The 24403-nt window shown below is 46.2% G+C and overlaps 1 protein-coding gene across 1 annotated transcript in view; it reads left to right on the top strand.

Annotated features, from left to right (window-relative positions):
* Nucleotides 1-24403, top strand: part of CACNA1E (calcium voltage-gated channel subunit alpha1 E) — a 520667-nt gene that overhangs the window by 340835 nt on the left and 155429 nt on the right. Inside the window, exon 9 of the mRNA XM_020908964.2 lies at nucleotides 23573-23676. Within this exon, the coding sequence (XP_020764623.2) occupies nucleotides 23573-23676 (104 nt within the window). The remainder of the gene's footprint in view (nucleotides 1-23572; nucleotides 23677-24403) is intronic.

Below are 24403 nucleotides of genomic sequence, written 5' to 3'. Positions count from 1 at the left end.
TTTTAATGCTTCTTCCTCAGTTTCATGCTTTCTCTTTGCTCCCTTTCTTTCACCAGCTACTTAAGGAGCAAGTAACTGTGAGTTAGGCACAGTAATAGGTGTTGGGAATGTAAATAAGAATGGCAGGTAAATAATTACCAAGCAAGAGGTGAGTGTAATATACCAAGGAGGGCGGGGAGGCCCATTTGAGCAGAGTGTCCCTGTCTGGGGCGGCGAGGGAAGGCATAGACGTTACTTGAGCTGAGTGCTCAAGGAGATGAAGATGTGAGGGGGAGCTTGCTGTAATGCGTGCCTGCCCCCTCCCACACACACGCCGTAGTCCCTCAAGATAACTGGGATCAGAGCCATGGTGGACTTTGGTGTTGAATGGTTTCAAGTGTCAGTTGATGGTCTTTCCTTCTACATGGAGTGAATATTTGTGGAAAGTTCAGAAAGCTTTGTTTCCCTAATCATCAGGAAAGTATTCTTCTCTCAAATTTCCTGTAAAGTACACTTGTGGAGTTTGTTGTTTGAGCTGTCTTATTTCAAGTTCATTCTATAAGACTGGAACCTTATTTTTCATGAAGCAGGGAACCGTTAAAGAAAACAGAGAAAAAAGAACATGAATAATCTCCAGTGGAAACTCCAATATTTGACTAGCACCCTCCAGTTCAGTTTAATCACTCAGTTGTGTCCGAGTCTTTGCGGACCCCATGGACTGCAGCATGCCAGGCTTCCCTGTCCATCACCAACTCCCAGAGTTTGCTCAACATTAAGAAATTGCAAATTTTCCACGGCAAAGGACACTATATGTAATGTCAAAGGACAGTTGATGGGCTTCCCTTGTGGCTCAGCTGGTAAACAATCTGCCTGCAATGGGGAGACCTGGGTTCAATCCCTGGGTTGGGAAGATGCCCTGGAGAAGAGAAAGGCTACCCACTCCAGTATTCTGGCCTGGAGAATCCCCTGGACTGTATAGTCCATGGGCAGTGAAGAGTCAGACATGACTGAGCGATTTTCACTTCACTTCACTTCAAAGGACAGTTGATAGACTGAGAAAAATGACATAGAAAACAAATGCTGGTATAACTGGTACATAAAGAGTTCCAACAAATTTATAAGGAAAAGATAAACAACCACATGGAAAAAAAAAAGGATATAAGTAAGCAGTTCAAAGAAAAGATAATCCAAATGGCTAATCAACACCTGAAATGATGCTAATAACCCAGAGAAATGCAAAATAAAGCACTAAATCCCATTTTTCATCCATCAGATTGGCCAACTTTTAAGGGTCATAACATTCAACACCTGTAAGAATGTGGAAGAAGAGGCATTCATGAGATTTCAGTGGAGGATCTAGTGCATTGCCACAACCTTTAGGAGAATTAATACCAAAATATGTATTCCCTTTGACCCTGTAAGCCTATTTTTAAGATGCTTACCTATTGAAATTAAAAGATAAGTTAATAAGAACATCATATGCAAGAGAGTATTCAGCCCTGTTTTACAGCACAAAAACAAACAGCAGTAGGAGACCTGTGGAGTGTTGCATAGCTGAGGTTCTGTGTAAGTCTATGTCCATGTGGTTGTGTGTATGGGGTTTTTTAATGAATTTGACCTATGTATTCGTCCTGGGGGGAAATTCCTAATTTTTTTTTTACATAAGATAAGCAAGCTGCAGAGTACTGTGTATAGTGTGATCCCATTAAAAAAAAAAAATAGAGTGCTGTATGTCAGTTTGAAGGTGCATGGAGAAAGGCAGGCCATGAACACTGTAAACCCAGTGGGATGGGAGTGGAGGTGAGGGGAAACTCAACACTTTCTTCATACATTTTTGTCTTGTTGGACTGTTACTTATTCCTAATGCTCATTGCTTTTGTAATTTCAAATTTCACAAATACTAAAGCTTACTCCTTGGAAGGAAAGTTATGACCAACCTAGATAGCATATTAAAAAGCAGAGACATTACTTTGCCAACAAACGTCCACCTGGTCAAGGCTATGGTTTTTCTAGTGGTCATGTATGGATGTGAGAGTTGGACTATAAAGAAAGCTGAGTGCCGAAAAATTGATGCTTTTGAACTGTGGTGTTGGAGAAGACTCTTGAGAGTCCCTTGGACTACAAGGAGATCCAACCAGTCCATCCTCAAGGAGGTCAGTCCTGGGTGTTCACTGGAAGGACTGATGCTGAAGCTGGAATCCCAGTACTTTGGCCACCTCATGTGAAGAGTTGACTCACTGGAAAAGACCCTGATGCTGGGAGGGATTAGGGGCAGGAGGAGAAGGGGACAACAGAGGATGAGATGGCTGGATGGCATCACCAACTCGATGGATATGAGTCTGAATAAACTCCAGGAGTTTGTGATGGACAGGGAGGCCTGGCGTGCTGCGATTCATGGGGTTGCAAAGAGTCAGACAGGACTGAGCGACTGAACTGAACTGAACTGAAAGATGAAGAACTGATGAGGGCACGTCTTCTGCTCCTGTCTGGCCATATGGCTATTCAAGCCAGCTGGAAAATAGTTCCGTGAGGCCAAATGAGGGGAAGGCCTTGCCTCTTCCCAGGGACTTTGGTATCAGACCTAGAATAGAACAGTACTGACACTACTTACTATCTGTTTTATTTTAGCCTCTCCACTTTGAAGCCCTATCATTCATTCGCTCATTCATGATTTCTTAGTTATCATTTAGAGATACACATAATTGCCTGCTCTGTGTCAGACTTTACACCTATACTGGCTCTGAGCCCTGCTCACGTTCCAAGTGTCAGTGTGGGTTTTTCCAGTTCTGACCTGATTCTTCTCGGGGCAGGCAGGCTAGCATCTTCTGGAATTGTCCTCGGGTAACCGGAAGGCCTGACTGGAAGGAGCCCAGTTGGTCACCCTCAGCTGGGTGGTGCTCTTCGGAGGCCTGCTGTCCAAGAACGAACAAACCCCACTCGACACCACATCACAGGGGCACTTTCTCAGGCTCGGTGCCCAGGGCAGCGGAGCTGCCAGCCAGGTGCATGACACTCGGTTAATTAGGTAGTTATCGGCTGTCCCACGGCCCAAGCTGGGTGCTCGTGAGTCTGGGCTGTCGCGGAGATAGACCTCTGGCTGAGAGTGGATGTTCTCTGCAGACTGCTCATGTTTTAGGCTCCAGGATGACTCTTCTTTTGAGAACGTCTTATAGACCACTCAAACCCTCAGACGCTATCTCTCTTCTCAGTGTTTGTTTTTTTCCTGGTGTATTATTTGTTTTGTCTTGATTCATTGCACTTCCCAGTCTCCCTGACTGTATCTTAAGCTGCCTGAGGTCCGGGAGTGCCCCTATAACGATTGCCTCCCCCAGCCTAGTCCTTTGGGCCTAGGCAGTGTTCAGTGAGCCCAGAGTTGCCTGGAGCGTGTGTGGCCTCTGGGGAGCATGTGGAGCTGTGTTCCCAGGGCCTGTCCCAGCCGGCACGGTGGTGGGGAGGGACCTTTCATTGCAGGACCTCCTGCCAGCCACTCATCTGGATGTTGCCCCTCAGAGTGAAGGGAACCCCTGAGTAGCTGAGGGGAAGAGGGAACACCTCCCCCACCCTGCCCCAACACACACACATCCCAGGGTGAGAAGAGAAGGCGAAGCTGGCTCCTCGGCCTCCAGCAAGCATGCTGAGAGCTTACCTGTTAAAATGCCCTTTTATTGTCTCTCATTGCAAGCTGAATGTGGATTGTTGAGGAACCCTCAGTTTGACTGCTTTTTCTGATGAGTGGCTCTGGCCAGGCCTTGGGGGAGCCAACCGATCCACACAGCCTTTCCTAGGGCCTCCTATCTGGCTCCACAAAACCCAGGGAGATGAGATTCAGCCCAGGCTTCATGTGGTGATAGCAGACTGCTCCTTGGATCTCAGGACCCCACCGGAACTCAGATGTCAATAGGAGCATGTCTGTCTGGGAGTCCTGAGAAAAGAGCTCATCTCCGTGTAGCCTCATGGACTTCAGACTGAACCAGAGTCGCCTTGGACTGAGTGAGCTGATAGAGTGTTGGAAGTTCTGCATTCTCCACCAGAGACATCCTTTCTCAGCCTCTCTCCACCCTGCAGCCAATACAGGGGCGTCACTGAGGACTGTCAGTAGCGCAGAGCTAACCTGTGTCATGGCCTGGAAAGAGCACGTTTGTGCATTTCCTCTTTTCTCTTGTACCTGGGTTTCCAGAGGAGCCAATTATAGTGGGTATAGTGTAACACAGGAATACAGCATTGGGAATAAGGGAGCTAGTTTCTATTCCAAGCACTGTCACTGACTTTCTCTGTCACCTTGGTGGGAGCTGGGCTGGAGGGAGCCTTCTTCTGGGATCAGCTGTCCCCCAGGAGCTCATGCCTCACTCCCAAGGAGGCTGGAAGGTCAGGTCAGCAACTCTTTACAGATGTGAGCTTTGTTTAATGTTTAATATTTAAAGAACTAATAATAGTTCACATAACCTACTTCCCCAGTTCGATTTGTGTGGCCCGTTTTTACAGAGTTATTCTGTCAGAGGGATTTCTTTTTCTAAAGTTCCTTACTGCTGAGACTGTGTGTGCTCTGGTTATGAACCATGTATGTCAACATTGTGGAAATGAAATTCCTACCCCCTCGACCCAGGCAGATGGATTTGATTTTGGACTCAATAGAAATGTAGTCTGTACAAGTCAAATATGTTTCTAGAGGATCTTCTGTCTTGAAGGTGCTTGGAGGAAACAAAGACATTCAAGTCACAGTCCTGTTTCTGAAAGAATGCCATTAATTCTATAAAGCTTCTAGGAGTCACATGGATGATTTCATAGCCTTTTGAGTTTGAAGACTTCATAAATGCTGTTATCAGTTCTCCTTACTGAGCACTGAGATAGAGATCCTGTCTCAGACTGGGGTTTCTGGAAGGCAACTCTGCACTGGATTGCAGGCAGAATGTTGATCGGGGTGTGCTTTTGGGAGGTAATACCTGAGGAGGTGAGGAGACCAAAGGCAGGCAGAGGAGAGGCTGACCCACACCAGCTGAGCTAGGTGCCCTTTCAGAGGTGCAGGACAGTGCCCAGCGATGGATGCAGCTGTGAGCTCTCAGGAGAGGGTGATCCTGGCAGCTGTGGAGTGGGCTTGTCCTCTCCGAGGAGGGGAGCTGGCTAGAACAGAGGTCCCCAACCTTTTTGGTACCAAGGAAGACAATTTCATGAAAGACAGTTTTTCCACAGAGCAGGGTTGGGGAGATGGTTTCAGGATGATTCAAGTGCATTACATTTATTGTGCACTTTATTTCTATTCTTATAACATCAGCTCCACCTCAGATCATCAGGCATTAGATTCTGGAGCTTGAGGACCCCTGGTCTGGACCACAGGGCATCCACGTTTCACATGCTTTCTGCCTGACATCCCTTGAGCTGAGTGTCTTAGCCACATGGTTTCTAATCCAGCCATTTTAGAGATGAGGCAGTCAAAGGGCAGAAAAGCTAAGTAACATGCCTACGATCCCACAGCTAATACCTGGTGGGGTGTGTATTACCTATCAGACTATGCTTCTCACTTAATCTTCCCAGCGTTGCTTCATGAGAGGGGTTATCAGCCCCATTAGGCAGGTTGAGAAGCTGAGGCACTGGGAGTTTAAATGATTTGCCCAGTGTCACAGAACTAAGAAGAGGGGAGGCTAGGGTCTTACCATTACACTATAGCATCTCACAGGGCTAACCTGTCCAGTGAGAGATGCCCAATTCTGGCTGGAATAGGTACACAGCTTTTGAGTAACTTATGGACCACCAGTTTTCCCCTCTCCATTTTTGTGGACAGATTTGTGCTTTTGTTGTCAGTAAAGGAGCATGGTTTTTGAAGTCAGGCAGAGGTGAGTTCAAAACCCAGTGCTTTATGACCTGCATATTCCTCAGTTTCTCTGGTCTTGGTGTTCTTATCCATAAAAATGGGTGTTGTAATAATGCCTTAGTTGGCTCGTTATGAGGATTAGAAGGAGTTGGATGGGAGATATCTCAGCATATTTCTCCCTACTCTCCCTCCTAAAAAGGGCTCAGGGGCTGCACAGGAGTGTTCAGAGGGCAGATACCTTGAACAATAGTGGTGGTTTATTGATTCAGCATTTTCTCACCTGCTTTTTAATCTCACGCAGAAACAAAGTGAGGCTAAGTCTTCCATGCAGCTTGCTCAGAATTCTAACACTAGCTGTTAGTCTAATCATAACACAGTTCTTCTTGGAAACAAACATAGCAACAGCAATTATATCTTACTTTTAATGTCTAATTGGCTGTAAACTCGCTCTCCCGGAGTTATTTCCATCTAGCGTATGGAGCGTTGTGCGCTTTGCCTGCCTCGGTGTCCTCCTGCAGCCCCTGTCTTGCCTTTGTTAGTGAAGTCAGTTGGATGTATGATTGCCTTGTGGGCGCCCTGGAAGCTCCAGCCGTTCCCAGCAAAGTGCTGAGATGCTCTTGAGAGCCTCTGCTGCTTATTAGCCCCTAGCTCTCCCTCCTGAGCCTCTGGCCTTGTGTCTTCATGTGAACCCTGCTCCATGTCTCCGTCCCATGTGGTCTCCTGCCCTGGCTTCTGGAGTAATCCTCCCCTGGCCTGTGAGCCCTGCTTCCTCATGCCCTCCTCTGCTTCCACGCCTGCAGCGTGGTGGGTTCTCTCCCTCTCCTCCTAAGCTACTCATCCTTTTTCACAGTGAGTCCTGCAGGGCGGCGGAGCCATCCTAGCCAGGCTGTGTGACGCTGTGAGCCAGGGTGCGGAGGAGCAAACCCACACGGTTGTGTTTTCACCTCCTGTTGGACTGATCGCTGCCCTTAGGAAGAACCAGCCTTTCCAGGAGTCCAGCTGGGGGCCAGAGCCTGTGTGGGGAGCTCCTTCCATAAGCTTTCTCCTCACTGTGTTTTTCCAGCTTGCTGAAGCTTAAATCCTTCTGCAGGGCTCAGGCCTCAGCGTAGGTGTGTCTGCTGCCTGGTCATCCTGGGGAGGGGAGGCTATGGGAGGTGCTGGACCTGTTGCTGTGGCAACACGTGGCTGCGATCATGAACCCATTTCATTCCCAGCAGATTTTGGCATGAATCAGTCTCTCCTTCTCACCCACCTTCTTTCTCCTCCCTCTTCATCTCTCCCCACACCCTTCTGTCATCCTCCCTCCTCCCTCCTCCCCACTCAACCTCAGACTTTCCTCCGATCTCTCTCTCTCTTTTTTTTTTTCCACTTCTGGAAACAGCAGCATAGCAACTGAGGCTACCCATGACAGACTTCTATTTTTTTTTTCCCCCTAGACCATTAATTCTCAGACTTCAGAGGCATAGTCTGAAAAGCTTGTGAAAATACAAGTGGCTGAGTGCTGAGCTTCATTTGGAGGGTTCTGATCTGAAGGTCTCCCCTGGGACCCAAGAACATGCATTTCCAGCAAGGCCCCCCCAAGCTACTGGTGCTGGGGGACCAGGGTCCACCCTTGAGAACCACTGTTCTAGACTGTGTTTGTCCAATTTGAGCTAGTTGTGGCTGGAATATTCCTTTAGATTTCTATTCTAAAAGATTTGATTAGCTCATTCATCCACTCATACAACAGATATGAATTGAGAAGTATTCAGAGTCCTCTAGCAGGTTTGCTATACAATGAACCACAAAACCCTGTCCTCCAGGATTTCACACATTTGTACAGGGGCCTGACAAGTAAATAATCATTATGTGGTGTGATAAATATTACAATCCCCTGCAAATGATAAGAGGCTTAGAAGTAATGCAGTCTCCAAGTAAAATATTTAGATGAGACAGATATAAATAATAGTGATTCATTCATTCTTTCTCCCCCCATTTTCAAGGGTTAAAGGGAACTGAACTTAGCCTATTTAAATAACATTAATATGTAATGAGTGTGGAGGATATTCTGTGCTTCAGTGATCAGACAGCTGGTGTGTCACTTGCTGTCTGTGCAGCCTCAGGCAGGTTAGCCAACCGCTCTGTGCCTCAGTTTCCTTATCAGAGGAAAAGGCTATGCTACTAGTACCTGCTTCAAAGGATTCTTGAGAAAATTAAGTGTGCACCTGTGGGCAAAGCGTTACATCGGAATTGTTCCCAAAAGTGTTGACTCTTATAATTGATGTTGTGTGACCTCAGGTTGAATATCAAGAGAGTCTCTCTCAAGAAATGTATACTCTTCAGACTAAATACATGGTCAGGGTTTAAGCCAAGCAGATGGTTTGGGGCTAGCTCTGAATATGGAAATTAGAGGATCCCAGAACTAGTTGGAAAAGCCCCTGGGGCACTGGAGGGCCCGGTCTGGTGATCAGGGTATTGGTTCATCCAGAAGGGGTAAAAGAAAGGCGCTGAAGGATGGCCAGAATTTTTCACAATTCATTTCTTCATCTTTGAGAAGATGAGTGGGGGTTTCACGTGGAGGCTTAAATGAATTTCCAACTGAAAAAGCATCTCTACCCAGCAAAGCTTAGGAGGACAGAACACAGAACCTCCCTATCTGGGGTCTAGAAAGTTTCAAGCTTAGCTTTGACATTGAGAGAACCAGGGTCACCTTCCCTGAGACATGCTCTCTACCCCATCACCTTCGTACCCTCTGGCCACTGCAGAGAGACTGTGTTTTTTTGATGCTTTCCCAAAGAGGCTGCTCTCTCCCCTCTTAGTTCCCTCCCCCTCAACCCCCTTCACCATCTCCTGAGAGATGTGTTTCTCTCTTCCATTATCTCTTCCATTATTAGGTTGGCCAAAAGTTCTTTCCATAAGGTGTTATGGAAAACCCAAACAAACTTTTTGGCCAACCCAATAGTTTCACAGTCAGAAAGAGTTCTCCTAATCTCTGCCTGGGGTCCTGTAAGAATCACAGTCCACATTCAAGTCTGTATTTTCCACCTCCCTCAAACCCAGTTTTACAGCTGAAACTGAAGCCGGATGTGATGGCAGAATCTACCAGTTTTGTTTTTAATTCTTTCCTGAGTTCATCAGAGATAAGCATGATAGAGCTTTTCTTCTTCTGAAGAATATTGGAGGATGAAGTCCTTTAGTGGCCAGATATACCTGGGAAGGCCTTATTAAGTGATAATCCCTGATAAACCCCCTCCAGGCAACCTGTGACTCTGCCCTCTTAATAATAAAAAAAACCCTCTGGACATTTAATTAACTCTTTAAGAAATCCTCTTTCTCATCACCTTTTCTTTTCTCTCTTTTGCTTGTCTTAGATTTAATCAGAGTTGTGTGCTGTGCTGTGCTTTGTCACTCAGTCGTGACACATTCAGCGTATTAACTTCATTTTTTATTCACTCTGAATAAAGTACCCACTGGGAACTGAGTACCCACTGGGAACTAACTTGGGTTCTGAGCCAGACAGACAGAAAAAGAAGACCTTCTCCTCGTTCTTGGGCAATGTCAACTCTTGTAGAGAAAGGCATACCAGTAAGCCATGAGTATGGGACAGAGTTGAGTGACATGGTAGCCTTATGTGCAGAGAGTGAAGAGAATGACCGACTCTGGGAGGGTTTCTGGGTGAAAGTAACCTTTAATCAGAGGTTTTCCAGGAGGAAAAGGCAGAGAAGGTATCCTAGGCAGTGGGAACTATATGAGCAAAAGCACGGAGCTGTGTAAGAAAGTGGCATGTAGGATAGTTGTAAGAATCTCGGTGTGGCCATGTGGCTTGGTTATACAAGGAGGCGGGGGCTGTGAGATGGACCGGAGAGGTTGGGCTGGGGTCTCTTGTGGTAGGAGATATGCCTTGGGCAGCCTTGGGAGGGTTTTAAGCAGAAGAGACACAGGTTAGAGAGATGTCGACAGATGAGAGATGTTGGTTAGAAATGACAGCTTTGCCCTCCTCTGAAGACTGAAGCCAGCCGTGGCTGGAAGTCCCTTGTCCCACTTAACAAGATCACCCTGGCAACAGAGTGACTGTTGCACTACTAGCCAGGGAACTCTCTGTGACAGTCTTCCAACCTTATCAGGCATCTAGAAGAAATGAGAAGAAATCATTGCATTAAGGTGTTTTTCAAAGGTGTGGAAACAGTATAATATTTAGATAGGATTTCAATATGCAATTGATAAGAAACTTTTTTTTTTTTTGCTGGCACTGCTGTTGTAAATACCTGCATTCATAGCTTTGTTCTGATATGTTCCATGTTAAAATTTTTTATTTCTCTCTTTCTCTCCCCCTCCCCCACCATACAAGAGGTAACACCATGTCATGTCTTAAGAGGAAGTCAAACATGGGTTTGGATTTTGGTTCTATAATATACTGACGATGGGGCCTTGGGCAAGTCCTCAGGTTTTATGAGCCTGGATTTTATTGTTTTGTTTCTAACACATGAAATTACAGTTGCATCTCTCTTACACGTGGTTGGTATGCTCCTGGCTCAGTGTTCAATATAGACTAGATGCTTAATGGATGGAAGCCTTGATTCTTTTTCCTTCTCAATTACATTGGAGCCTTAGGGTGTAAGTCACAGGAAAATGTGGAGATAAAAATGTTTTAATCAGGTCTTCTTGGTGTACACTTAGTACCTCCATAAATAGGTTTGATTGGGTCCATGTTGGATTTGCCATCCAGCAGCTCATATGCAGTCTTATATGAGTCACTGGACATGGTTGATTTCAGTACATTCCACCCTAATGTACAGCAATGAAAGTTGTGCAAAGAATGAAAAAGACCAAAAGAGATTTTTTTTTTTTTCCAGTGGTTACCAGATTGGGAAAGCAGTGAACATTATTACTTTATTATCTGTATTCTGTTTCAGCCTTGTTACTCCCCTAAGCCAATAGGAATGCTCAGTTGGAACGCACCCTGTGTATCTTTGGGGAAAGAAGAACCACCACCAAGATGAGTGTCTAGGAGGGCAGCAGCAGAGTGAACAAGGTAGTAGAAATCAAAAGATGAGAAAAGGGGAGGTTTCGGGGAAAAGACCAGAGAATTCAAGTCCATGAGATAGAGGAGAACCACAGTGAGGAATCTGGGTCTGAGTGGGAAGGGACCCCACATCTGTTGTCTGATGTAGGCACCTACTCAAGCGAGGAATTCCCTCCTCAGTGTCCCTGACAGATGGTGTCTGGCACAGTGATTCCTATTCTTTTTCACATCATGGCACACATAGAAAATAACATTTGTCTCACACTGGGGTGAGTGGACAAAGCTGCTCACAAGTGGAGGTGACCAGCCCTGGGGACTCAGGCTGAGCCAGGCTCTGCCAATGGGCATGGGAGGTGAGTAGAGTGATGTTTTGGGCCCATGTGCAGCCCAGCATTCTTGGAGAAACTCTGATCCAGCAGGACATATCAGACTTAAGAACCTCACCTAGATACTCTCAGACCCCTGGCTGATAAACAGGCATATTTATCCCACAATAAATAAATCATGGGACTGAACATTTCATTATCCCTATTACCATGCATGAGCATGTTTTTAAGAGCTATGTCTTAAAGTCAGAAGATACAAAGACATCAAAGCTATGATACCTTGCTTTCAACCCGTTCTCACTAAGGACTAAGAGTGGTTCCTGTGGCCACAAAATGAATGAAACTAACTGGCCTGGGGCTTCTTCAGGGAACCAGCTGGGCTTACCAGCCTTACATAGTGTTTGACACGCAGTCATTAATTAAAACATGGATGTTGGATGATAAATTAATTTACCTACTCAGAAGGCATTATGGAGGGAATGAAAGCCACAAAAAATGATTATGCTTGAAGCTCTTTTCTTGAGTGTCTGCTCTTATGTGCTGTACTGAATATTTCAGTTAGCTAAGTGTACTTGCTATGTGTCAACAGAGATGCCATTTTACAGGTGATATATTTATTTCCAGAAAAGGAAACTCATAGGCCTGTGAGGCAGAAGAATGGTAGTAGTGTTAAAATCTGCTGGTTAATAGTGTTACTGAGAATCTCTTTGTTTGTAGGCATTAGTAGAGTGGATAAAGGATGTGGTTCTGTCGATAAGAACCAGTCAACCCTAGTGGAACGGGAGGACTAATATATGAGAGAGACAGAACACATATAAAGAGGGTCTGTAAACAAGTGCAAATAGAACCCAAGTGCAGCACTTAATGCTCTATTTTCAATTATAGGCATTTATACTCATGACTTACCTCCTTATGGATACCAAGGCCCTCAAGGACTGTTTTCCTTTCTCATTCATCATGTTCAGAGTACACACTCAAAAATGTTGAATGAATATGCATGCTGCTACGGGGTGCACCTAAGTGCTGGGAAATTCTAGAGAAAAGTCGAGTGATGTGCTTCAGGGAATCCTTCTGGAGACTGAGCAGGCTTAGTATGAGGGAACGCATGGCTTGGCAGAGAGAGAAGGTAGAAGAAAGGAAGAGCTCTAGGGTAGTGAGCAAATCCAAACATTTACACCCCCATTCAGGGTCTTCCAGGACCTGCTCCTCTTTTTTTTAAAAAAATTATTTATTTACTTATTTTTGGCCATGCTGAGTCTTCACTGTTACACTTGGGCTTTTCTCTAGTTGCAGTGAATGGGGGCTACTGTCTCATTGTGGTGCATAGGTTTCTTCTTGTGGCATCTTCTCCTGTTGGGGAGCACAGGCTTAGTTGCCCCAAGGCATGTGAGATCTTCCCGGGCTGGGGATTGTGTCCCCTGTGTCCCCTGCTTTGTGAGATGGATTCTTAACCACTGGTCTGCCAGGGAAGCCTGGACCTGCTCCTGTTCATCTTGCCTTACTCGCTGCTCCCCACGACTGCTCTTTGTGGCCTCATCGTTCCCACGTGTTTCCCTCTCTTGGACTGTCTTCCTCCATTGATGGGCTAATCTACATCCTTGTCCTACTTCAAGTCCAGGTGAAGGCACAACCCCAGGATGCCTTCCAGGACATCTCCAGCCTCACTCCTTTCTTCATGAGATCTGATAGCCATGTTCATAGCTCCATTCTCTGAACCTTCAGAAGTAAGACATCATCATGGTGTCCTACTTCAGGGAGAGCAGGAGGCTAGAGTAACCACGTACAAATGACCAGAGGGAGTAGGACCATATATTTAATCTCAATACTAAATGATGTGGGGGAGAATAGAAGGGCTGTGCCAGGTAGCCTGGGGTTCAGAAGTCCTAGCTATACTTCTGTAATCAGCTAGGGAGTATCTTTCAGAAATCACCTTTTTGAACTTTGGTTCTTCATTCATAAAGTAAGGGGCTTGTACAAGATGCTGTTCTTCCTTCTAAACTTCAAGATGATGAAAGGTACAGAATTCATGTTAGACGAATGGGAAATAGAGATGTTTAACTGGAGGAGACAGGGGACTCGTGGAAATGCAGCAAATGATCGTAACTAGAAGGATTGACCTCTGAAGACTGTGGGATAGAGCAGAGAACCAGCCAGGGACTGGTTGAAGACCTGCTGCCCTGTGTCAGCAGTATAGCCTTTCTAAACTACACAAAACTCTCACAATGCAGAGGGTCTGTCAAGCCTCATGTGCCCTTTGTCCCTGGGCCTTAAAGGGAGGGTCTCCTGAGACTCATGTCTTCTCTCATTCACTGAGCTTTCTGGTGCTTGAGTTTCTTGCAAGAATACATTCAGTCTCTGGTCAACCAGCCGTGTAGACTGGGTAGAAGGGTGATGTGTGTTAGCTGATCATCATAAGAAACAACCTCTTTATTTATTTATTTATTTATTTTTGGCTGTGCTGCAGCATGTGGGATCTTAGCTTCCCAACCAGGGATCGATCTCTGTACTGCCTGCACTGGAAGCTCAGAGTCTTAACCAGTGGACCACGAGGGAAGTCCTGGAAGTATCCTCGTTCATTTCTTCTCTGAGTGGCCAACTTGGCCAGCGTACATATGGCAGCATCAGAACAGCATGCTCACCTTTTCCCAGAGGTGAGCAGCATCTCGGCCTGGATGACTCACTGTGTGGTCAACTGTCCAGCTCCCAGTGACCCCGGGGAAGCTGACCTCCCCAGCACTCCGCTGCAGTTGCCTGGCAGGAGGGCCTTCCCTTCTCTCTGGCTGTTTCCCTACAGTACTCTTTATGTTTTCTCTGACCATGAAAACAAAGCAAAACCCACTAGTTACTGCAGAAAAAGCTGCAAAGTATAGAAAAGGATAAAAATATTTTTAAATAAAATCACCAATTTCTACCCCTGCCCAGTTACTGTCACTGTTACCATTTTTCAGTGTTTTGCCACAAAGGATTCTCTAAAAACACCCACATATGACCCTGAACTGTATAAGTAACCTATACAGTTTAATTTGGGGAAAATCTAAAAACTCTTTATTATAGAAAATTTCATGCGTACACACAAGTAGAAAGAATAGACTATTGAGCCCCTGTGGAACTCAATCCCAGCTTCAACAGTACAAGATCTTGAACAGATGTGTTATCTCCATTTTGGGCTTTGGGGCCAGTGATCAGAAAGGGAGGAGACAGCAAACCTCACATAACAACAGTATTGAAATCGTTAGGATTTACCAAAGCATTCTTCAGCACAGCTGGGCCCCGAGCTGTGTGGGCGTGAAGGCGCTCACTTGCGTGGACAAGGTCATGGCAGCCTTCCTGGTTAGATGGAGCACTGCTCATCCGCCCTCACTTTGACATTTATTTGCGTCCTCTTCCCAGGAGTATGGATGGATTTTCACAGACACATCCATACCTGTCTGCGCAGCCCCAGTGGTGATCGCCACCCACGTCCAAGGTGGGGCAGTGTTTGCTGGTCGGTGATACAAAGCAGAGCTCCCGAGGGTGGCCTTGATGGCATCATGCTGCTGCCTGTGAACACGGGTGGGAGAGCAGATTTTTCTGGCTCTCCTCCTGGGCCCACTGGTCCTGCTCTGTTTTTCCACTGGTCAGAGAAGGAGAAGAATAAGTGGTGAAATGCCCAGTAGGAAGTCCCCCTGGAGGTACTTTTGCATGTGGGCTAAGGCACTGCCGAATCCTCAGTGACAGTCACTGGCAGTCCAGGCAAGAGGAGAAAGTGGCCGCTGGCCATCAAATCTGGGGGACTGCAAAGGACCAGAATGTGTGGAAAGCCTTGATTACTTATCTCAGGCCCCCGGCTAAGCCAGATACTGCCTTTGAAGCTTGTTTATGTGGGGAAACTTAGCATGTTTATTAAATACACGCAGGGGTCTGAGACATAATGGAATGCTTTGCCTCCAGGACTGACAGGCTCCGCCTCCCTGCTGGGTGGCAGCAGGTGGCCATGTTTCACTCAGGCTCTCTGTCTTCACTCTTTCCACCTCCTCCCCCGACCCTGCTTTCTTGCCTGGGGTCTGAGACATACAGCTCTAACCTTCTGGCTGCCAGACCCTAGTGTTGGCTTTCTTCTTTATTGTGGCTCTGCCCTAGAAGGTGGTGGTAGAGTGAGTAGGATTGCAATTAAGAGACCAAGTGAGATAATGGGCAGTCAAGCGTCCTCAAGAAGTTGACCCCATGTGGCTCTAGATTGTGGCCCCGTTACTTTGCTTGTCCAGATCTTAGTTAGTTTCCTCCTCTACCAAGTGATGGATTGGGTAGTGTGTTCCTGTAATCTACTTAGATGGTGGCTAGAATTCCTGGTACACGTGGTCCGCAGGCCTTAACTTGCTTAGTGGTCATAGGGTGCGCTGTACATCGTACCTCCTTTTGCTAAAATGTGACTGTGGTCGAAGGGCAGTAGCTCTGCCTATAGAAACATCATCTACTATCCATTTGGGTGGTTCTCGCTCAGGGCAGAGTGTTACTGCTTTGTGAGGTTAGTCAAACCCTGATGAGAAAACGATTTAATGCCTTAAATCAGATTCCCTATGAACTGTCTCTGGGACAGAGATTTTTGTGGCAATGATTTTACTGATGGACTGCTTGCAGGGGAAACCTGAACTAATAGGAGGAAAGTTGAATAGGTCAGGAGAAAATACTATCCAGAGACGTAGTTGTACACGTTTTAGCCTGCACCACGGAGGCCGTCCCACGCAGAGGGGAAGGGGCTGGTCCTGTGACACCCCGTATCAGTGAGCTGTTGGTTCCAGGTCACGGCCCCCAGAATAGGCATAAACTCCCAGATGAGGAGGGTCTGTTAGCCAGGGGCCGACTTCTCAGGAGGATCCAGGTGTGAGCCATTAGCAGCCAAAACTCAGAGCTGCTGGTTGGGGGGTCTGGTCCACCTGCTCTAAAGGAGACCACTGGGGGCAGCACAGACTCTGCCACATCCAGGCCGGTGAGAGCTCAACAGTAGGAGGGTTCTTCCGAATTTAAGTCCCTGGGCAGTGAGGGAATGTGGATGGCTCAGGACATTGAGAGAAATGTGAGATGTGATTTCTTAATTCAGTTCAGTTCAGTTGCTCAGTCATGTCCGACTCTTTGTGACCCCATGAATCACAGCACGCCAGGCCTCCCTGTCTATCACAAACTCCTGGAGTTTACTCAAACTCATGCCCATCAAGTCAGTGACACCATCCAGCCATCTCATCCTCTGTCGTCCCCTTCTCCTCCTGCCCCCAATCCCTCCCAGCATCACGGTCTTTTCCAACGAGTCAACTCTTCGCATGAGGTGGCCAAAGTACTGGAGTTTCAGCTTCAGCATCAGTCCTTCCAATGAACACCTAGGACTGATCTCCTTCAGGATGGACTGGTTGGATCTCCTTGCAGTCCAAGGGACTGTCAAGAGTCTTCTCCAACACCATAGTTCAAAAGCATCAGTTTTTCAGTGCTCAGCTTTCTTTATAGTCCAACTCTCACATCCATACATGACCACTGGAAAAACCATAGCCCTGACCAGATGGACGTTTGTTGGCAAAGTAATGTCTCTGCTTTTTAATATGCTATCTAGGTTGGTCATAACTTTCCTTCCAAGGAGTAAGCATCTTAATTTCATGGCTGCAGTCACCATCTGCAGTGATTTTGGAGCCCCCAAAAATAAAGTCTGACACTGTTTCCACTGTCTCCCCATCTATTTCCCATGAGGTGATGGGACCAAATGCCATGATCTTAGTTTTCTGAATGTTAAGCTTTAAGCCAACTTTTTCACTCTCCTCTTTCACTTTTATCAAGAGGCTTTTTAGTTCCTCTTCACTCTCTGCCATAAGGGTGGTGTCATCTGCATATCTGAGGTTATTGATATTTCTCCCAGCAATTAGGCCAGTGTAATTGATGGATATAGAAGTCAGGAGACCGTTACATTTGAGAAGAAGGAGATGATTCCTAGGAAGGGATGTGAGGGAAGCCTGGTTTTATCTGGATGCTGGCTGCACAGTTATGTACACTTTGAAAAAATCCACTAAGGGTGGTGCCCTTATGATTTATGAATGTTTCAGTACAACATCCACCCAGGTGCCTGGGGGCTGCTACTGCAGAGGCAGGAGTTTGGTGTCAGCGTTCCCTGCCCTCATTTTTCTTCTCATGTGTCCCCTACTCTTGGCACTTCTTAATCTTTTTTTTTTTTTTTAATTGAAGTGTAGCTGATTTACAGCATGTTAGTTTCAGGAGCACAGCACAGCAGTTCGGTTACACGCATGCACACACACACACACACACACGTATCGATCAATTCTTTTTCAGATTCTTCTCCTTTACAGGTTATCACAAAACATTGAATAGAATTTCCTTTGCTATACAGTAGGTCCCTGTCAGTTTTCTATTTTATATATTATTTTATATATAGTAACGTGTATATGGTAATCTCAAGCTTCTAATTTATCCCACTATCCCCCTTTCTGCTTTGGTAAGCATAAGCTTGTTTTTTATGATTGTGAGCACTTCTTAATTTAAACCTTTTCCTCCTCGCCCTTTCCCCTCCATAATAAACCTTTCCTCTGCCTTTCTAACCTCCGCTGCCATTGCCAAGGTAGTTTCCTAGACTCATGTGACGCTTTACTCTGAAAGCTTCAGCAAATCCTTTGCTGACTTCCTGAACCAGATCAGCTGCACCTGCAGGTCAGCTCCCGGTGTGGTCCTTGATCACCCTCCCCTCAGTTTAAAGTCGAACAGGCCATGTGAGCTCACTTATTTAATGGGGGTCTCCCCATTATATACTTCATGTGGACCAGGACCTGGGACTGTTCTGTCCATCATTTGTCCCCAGTATCTAGGAGAATATCTGTCACCTGGTATTAATACATGGTCCACACATTTGTCATACAAAACATGACTTCTGGCGCTGAGCCTTGGACTTCAAGTCTCTCGGTATGAAAAGGAGGTGTTCACTTGGTGCTGGAATGAAGTGCGGGCCTGGAGAGGCCAGCAAGCTGGGCAATGAGGGGTGCCCAGGTATCATGCCATCAGGGAAGGTGGAATTGTGAATTGTCTTTGGTCTCTGCCCCTTTCCTTTATTCCACTCTTGCCCTCTCTGAATTTTCTCTCCCTGGAGTGGTCAGCAGAGGCCTTGGACTTTTTTTTTTTTTTGGTCTCACCACGTGGCATGCAAGATCTTAGTTCCCTGATAAGGGATCGAACTTGTGCTCCCTGCAGTGGAAGTGTGGCATCTTCACCACTAGACCACCAGGGAAGTCCCCTTGGACAGATGTTTCTGTGGAGATGAATGGCCTGGCCTCTTTGACAGCCCAGGGCTGCTCCTGCAGCCATCCCTTGACTTGAGTCCAGTTGGTAATTCCAAAGCTGTCTTTGAGACAAGAGTCTCTAAGCCAGTAGTTCTCAATAGCAAGCCGTTTTTGCCCCCCCTGGGACGTTTGGCAGTTCTGGAGCCACTTGGTATTGTCACAACTGGGAAAAATGCTGTTGGCATCTAATAGGTAGAAACCAGGGATCCTGCAAATGCAGTGAACAGGACAGCCTCCTCCTCCCCAACCCAGCCTTGAATCATCCAGCCCAAGATATTAGTGATGCACTGGCCGAGAAACCCTGCTGGGGTCCAGGCTGGGGGTTGCCTGCTGGCGCCTCCAGCCCGGGGAGTAGGTGTATCTGAGAGACCTTACCCCCACCCTGGAAGGACCCTTTTTTTCCCCCTGAAAGAACCCCCATATTTTCCCAGTCCCAACTCATCAGCCTCCCAATTCTGCAGCCATAGGTCATTCAGCCTCCCTGAATGGAAGCTGCTCCCTGGTGGAAGCTGCTCTGTGAATGGCAGGGACATCCAGGAGGAGGCTCTTCAGCCTGTTTTCCAGAGAGCCCTGTCGAACCCTGGTAGAGACCTGCTTCCCACTATGGAGGCTAGCCCTGCCTTCAGCCTTGTGCCCGGAAAACCCTGGGGCCCCCTGCCTCCTGCCATCCTCATGCCCATCTTTCTCCCCAATCTAGCTCCTCCCACCCCTGCCCTCCGCCATCTCCCCCATCCCCCAGAGATTAATGTGATAATTGCCATGTGTGCCTGTTTACCCAGGGAGTGGGTGGGCTCACCACCCCCAGGCAGGCAGGTTCCCAGAGGAACACATTCCCACTGTGTCAGGCCCGCTACCGCCGAGCACTGCCTGTGCAGGTGGGCCGCCGCCTCCAATGCGCTGTCTGTCTGTCATCACCCCCGCCCTGCACACGTGTGTGTGTGTGCGTCACTCAGAGAACGGGGAGGTGAGAGAAGTGGAGGACAGCAGCCTGTCGAGTCTAGGGGCTTGACTGGGTCAGTGGGAGGAGACTCAGCATCTTAAATAAGAGGACACTGCTCCAAAGAAAAGCTCTCTTCGGGTACTGCCTGCCAAAGAGTAGGTGTTCCATGAATGGTGGCGAAGGAGGAGGCTGGAATGCGTTGTCAAGCCTTCTTTGCAAGGAGGGGCTGGTTTATACTTAAGCTGCTCCATAATACTGGGCTGGGCAGGGAAGCTTCCACCTTAAGACTCACTCTCTCCTGGAGCCAGACATCAGTGGACCGTGTTGGGAGAGCTGTGGGTCTTCTTTCCCTCAGTCTTGCACGGAGTTCTTAGCGTGACTGTTCCTGTCCCTGAGGGAAGGATCGGTAGGGAGAATGAAGTGTGATGCACCCACATCCAAGGTGCTTGGGATCACAGAAGCTAGGTGGGTTGGGGGAGGTGGGTACCAGGGAGAGAGAAGGGAAGGGGAGATGCTTCCTCTCACGCAGGCAGCCCCTCCGCTCTCCCACTGCCTGCTGTGTCACAGACACACATGCCCACCCCAGAGGGAGCACAGTCCCAACTCTGGAGCTGAACTGGCAACTTTCTGCTCGGCGCTCCTGACTCCCACCTCATATGGTGTCAGGGCCCTTGCTGCCTTCAGGGTTGCCGAGTGCTTTCTTCTTCTTCCATCTCAAAAGATACTGCAGTAGTTGTCTCTCCTACACCGGACAATTTTAAGGTTGTAATAATGATGAATCAGAAAGAGATTGAAACTCTAATTAGCATCAGAAAGAACCTTGCCATTTTGGAGGAGGGAGGCGTGAAGTCCCAAGCTTGCCCACTTCCTGCTGAGGTTTGTTCCCTTGTCTTAGTGGACCTGTCATTGATCCACCGACAGGCATGGAGGTGAGGCTGTAAGGCCACCTGGAGAGGAAGGATGGGAGGGGAAGAGCTAAGAGGAAACCGGAGGGAGAGGAGGAAGGTGTAAAGAGGGTGCAGCAGGTCTATTAAAAGGTTTGTGAATAATCTAGGGGAGCTGTCAAGCTGCTTTCTCCAGAAAAACCTTTTAAGCTGTCAGTCATCCTTAATAACCCCCTAGGGCATGATGCCGGGGTCCTCCCAGATATTCTTTTTCTCCTTCTCTTTCTTTTCTCCTCATCTTCTCATTCCACAGGCTCCAATACCATGGTGGATGACTTTTTAAAATGTAATTCAGATAAAGCTTGGGGAGAATATCAGAATGAATTTATTTTTGGCATATTTTAAACCCGAGAATCATTTTACTCAAATCATGGTCATTTATTGATTGGCTGAGCACTTGTGTGTGCCAAACACTTTGTCAGATGCCAGGTACAGAAATGAGCAGACAGTGAAGTCTCTTGCCTTAATGTAGGTTAAAGCAAAACCAAAACATTCTCACAACACTCTTGAGTATTTTAGAGAAGAGTTAGAAAGCACATCCGAGACTCTTGGCCTGTGAGAGGAGTCCTTCTATCCCTATATTTCACAGGCTGTATTTTCTGATGTGTTAATAGGTCTCTGTTGAAAAGGAGGTTTGTAATCAAGGAATCATAAGAAATGATGGAGGAAACAACTTGAATACTATTTCTTTTGGGTGGGTCTTCTCACAGGCTAATGCAAAAATAAAATCTGCTGTGTTTCCCGAGTTTCTTTGATTCCAGAAGCTCATTTTCCGCAGAACGTGTGAGCATCTTACAGATCGCTAGCTATAAGAAGACCACAATGTGGGAATTAGTCTTCACTCTGCAACATCTTTGGCAAATAGTCACCCAACTGAAATTGCTCTCCCCATCCTCAAGACACAGCACAGTCACTCCTGGGACCAAAGAGAGCTTAAAAGCCACAATTTCATCATTGCTATTGCTGACACCAACTAATGCATATTGGCACTTGAGCCCTGATTAGGGTCCTGGGAGCGGACTGAGTTCTTGCTGCCAAAGAGGGCTAAGGGTGGGGGTGACTGTCTAAGCCACAGAGTTGTTGAAAAGACACTTGCTCCTTGGAAGAAAAGTTATAACCAACCTAGACATCATATTAAAAAGCAGAGACATTACTTTGCCAGCAAAGGTCCATCTAGTCAAAGCTATGGTTTTTCCAGTAGTCATGTATGGATATGAGAGTTGGACTATAAAGAAAGCTGAGCTCTGAAGAATTGATGCTTTTGAACTGTGGTGCTGAAGAAGACTCTTGAGAGTCTCTTGGACTGCAAGGAGATCCAACCAGTTCATCCCAAAGGAAATCAGTCCTGAATATTCATTGGAAGTACTGATGCTGAAGCTGAAACTCCAATACTTTGGCCACTTGATGTGAAGAACTGACTCACTTGAAAAGACCCTGATGCTGGAAAGGATTGAAGGTGGGAGGAGAAGGAAACAACAGAGGATGAGCTGTTTGGATGGTGTCACCAACTCAATGGACATGAGTTTGAGTAAACTCCAGGAGTTGGTGATGGACAGGAGGCCTGGCGTGCTGCAGTTCATGGGGTCGCAAAGTGTCGGACACAACTGAGTAACTGAATTGAACTGATGTACATTCAAACCCCCTGTAGGCCTTGGCATCTTCCTTCTGATACCAGGAGCTGTTTCCTCTAAGGTCTGGCCCACATCTTCTTTGTTTGCATTTGACTCACCAGACCTGTTGAACCAAAACACTAGCTCTTATTTACTGAAATTGTCAGGTCTCTGCTTTTGTTCATTCAGTTCAGAAGGTGTTTGTTTTTATCTCTTATTCTGCTTCATTTGCAAACTTACCTCTCTAAACAGTGTAGGGGCAAGACAAAGAGACAAGTTTGGTGAAAGAGGTTGCCTTAGAAGCTGTTTTTTAATGGAAAAATCTATTGTGCAGTGATAGTTGCCATGATCAGTGGGAGGCTGTATTTTATAGGCTGACATATTTGATTGGGAAGCAGAAGGAAAATGAGATAATTTGGGGGAAAAACAAGATAGAATGTCATAGAAGTCCACGGGAAGCAGGAAGATGATGAATCAAAATATGTTGGCAAAGTGAGAGGGAGAAAAAGGTACATCAGGACAAGAAACACTTTGCCATAGAAATTCTGAGTTCGGATCTTCATTTTGCTAATTTAGTGTGTGAATTTTAGGCATGGCGTTTGATTTGGATGGCCTTGTTTCTCCAGTGAATTGGGAATAAGATATCTTTCCGGAAACTGTTGAGTTTCAAACAAGTATTAAAGTTTGTGTGTGAGAGAGTAGGATGGGATTGGGAGGGATTTCAAAGCCCTGTGTATGCAAAATGTAATTCAGGTGGACTAATTAGAAGGATTTGGGGTTGATATCATGGGAAGAGAGAGTCAAGGGAAAGCTTAGTTGAGAGATCCAAGTGTTAGATGGGACTTTCAAAATGTTCCAAAACCGTTTCGAGGTGCTTAATGAGAAATCCTACCAAGAGTTGATTTTTTTCTTTTGGGGGAGTTGACTGAGGCACGTGGTATGATCCTCCCTCAACCTCTACCATTCAGAGACCTGGCATCACACTTGTGGTATTAGAATCCAGAATGTGGATTTCCATGCGGGGTTTAGTTCACGATGTGTTAGCATTACAGAGAGAATAAGGGATCCCTTTTCAAGTCTAGATTTATTCCTTGTTTTTCAAAAGCCTTCCCAAGGCCTGGCCTGGTCTAGCTGTGTACTGTTGGACCATGATGAGATGGAAGAAAGGAAGCCAGAGCCCAGGGTCAGCAGCTGAGCAGGGTGTGGATAACACTCATTTCTCCCAAGCAGCCTGCCATAGCCTTACCAGAATCCCTGGACTAAAATGATGGACATACTTGCCTCTGTCTTCTGAAAATTTGCTTAATTTAGAGTAGAAAGGCTTAGAACCCACATCACCAAACACTATAAAACCAGTGATTATTTGTGTGATCTTAGAAAAATATTTGACCTTTCTGGACTGTTATCCATTGGGTGAGGATATTAGACTATTCAAACGCAGGCTGTTGTGTGACAGTGACATGGTGCCCTGCACAGTATACATGGGAGAATGAGTTAACCTACAATCACATCAAATCGGGAGTGAAGCAACGCAATGTATGTCTGTATTGCACTGTACTTGTTGCATAACCCTACATGTGAAGCTGTGGGAATGGAGGCCTTCACCTGGCAGATGGTTTTGATGAAGTATAATACTAAAGAACCATTTTTCTTTCTTTCAGACCAATGATGCCTTAGGAGCCACCTGGAATTGGCTGTACTTCATCCCCCTCATCATCATTGGATCCTTCTTTGTTCTCAACCTCGTCCTGGGAGTGCTTTCCGGGTAAGCCAGATGTTTCTCTTTTCTCTTCTCTCTGACTATAAACTAATGCTCTGGACTTCTTGCAAATTCGTTCATGCAACCCTCATTTACTGAGCAGCTCCTTTGGGCCGAAAGCTGCTCTAGGTGCTGGGAATACAGTCGTTTTAATCATCTTTAGTATTCTTAGGAATTGAAAATCTTAAGTTGGTACAACATTGAACATGATATGTAGTGAGGGTCCATTTATCCATTCTTTCATTCCATCACTCAAGAGAGACCAATTTTGTCAAATGCTGTGCTGGTTGTTAGGCATATAATGTTTAATAAGATACAGACTGTATCCTCAAAAGGTTCTTACTCTATCTTGTATTGGACATCAAATTTCATATTTGTGGCTTGAATTACTGTACATCAGTTAACAAACATTCAGTGTTCAATGCCATGATAAGCTTTACAAGGAGCACATAAAGTTTAAGGTGTAGTTTTTGCCCTTAAAAAAACTTATGTTTTGCTGAAAAGACAACACTTGAAACAGGGAGCAGAAGTTTGTTTACTTGCTAATATAAGATATAGTTCATTTGTCTGGGGAAGGGACAAATCTATATAGTCTGAAGTTATCAGGAATGGTTTCATAAAGGATTGGGATTTTGCTTGGGATTCAAAATATGTAATAGAATAAAATAGAATACATGGGAGTATTCAGAAAGGGGAGCACCACCCCATAAGCCAACATGACGAAATGAGATTT

Source organism: Odocoileus virginianus, chromosome 11 (assembly GCF_023699985.2).
Source record: "Odocoileus virginianus isolate 20LAN1187 ecotype Illinois chromosome 11, Ovbor_1.2, whole genome shotgun sequence".
In the NCBI taxonomy this organism is placed as follows: domain Eukaryota; kingdom Metazoa; phylum Chordata; class Mammalia; order Artiodactyla; family Cervidae; genus Odocoileus; species Odocoileus virginianus.
The sequence above is the reverse complement of the archived record's forward strand: the minus strand, read 5'-3'. Positions and strand labels throughout refer to the sequence as shown.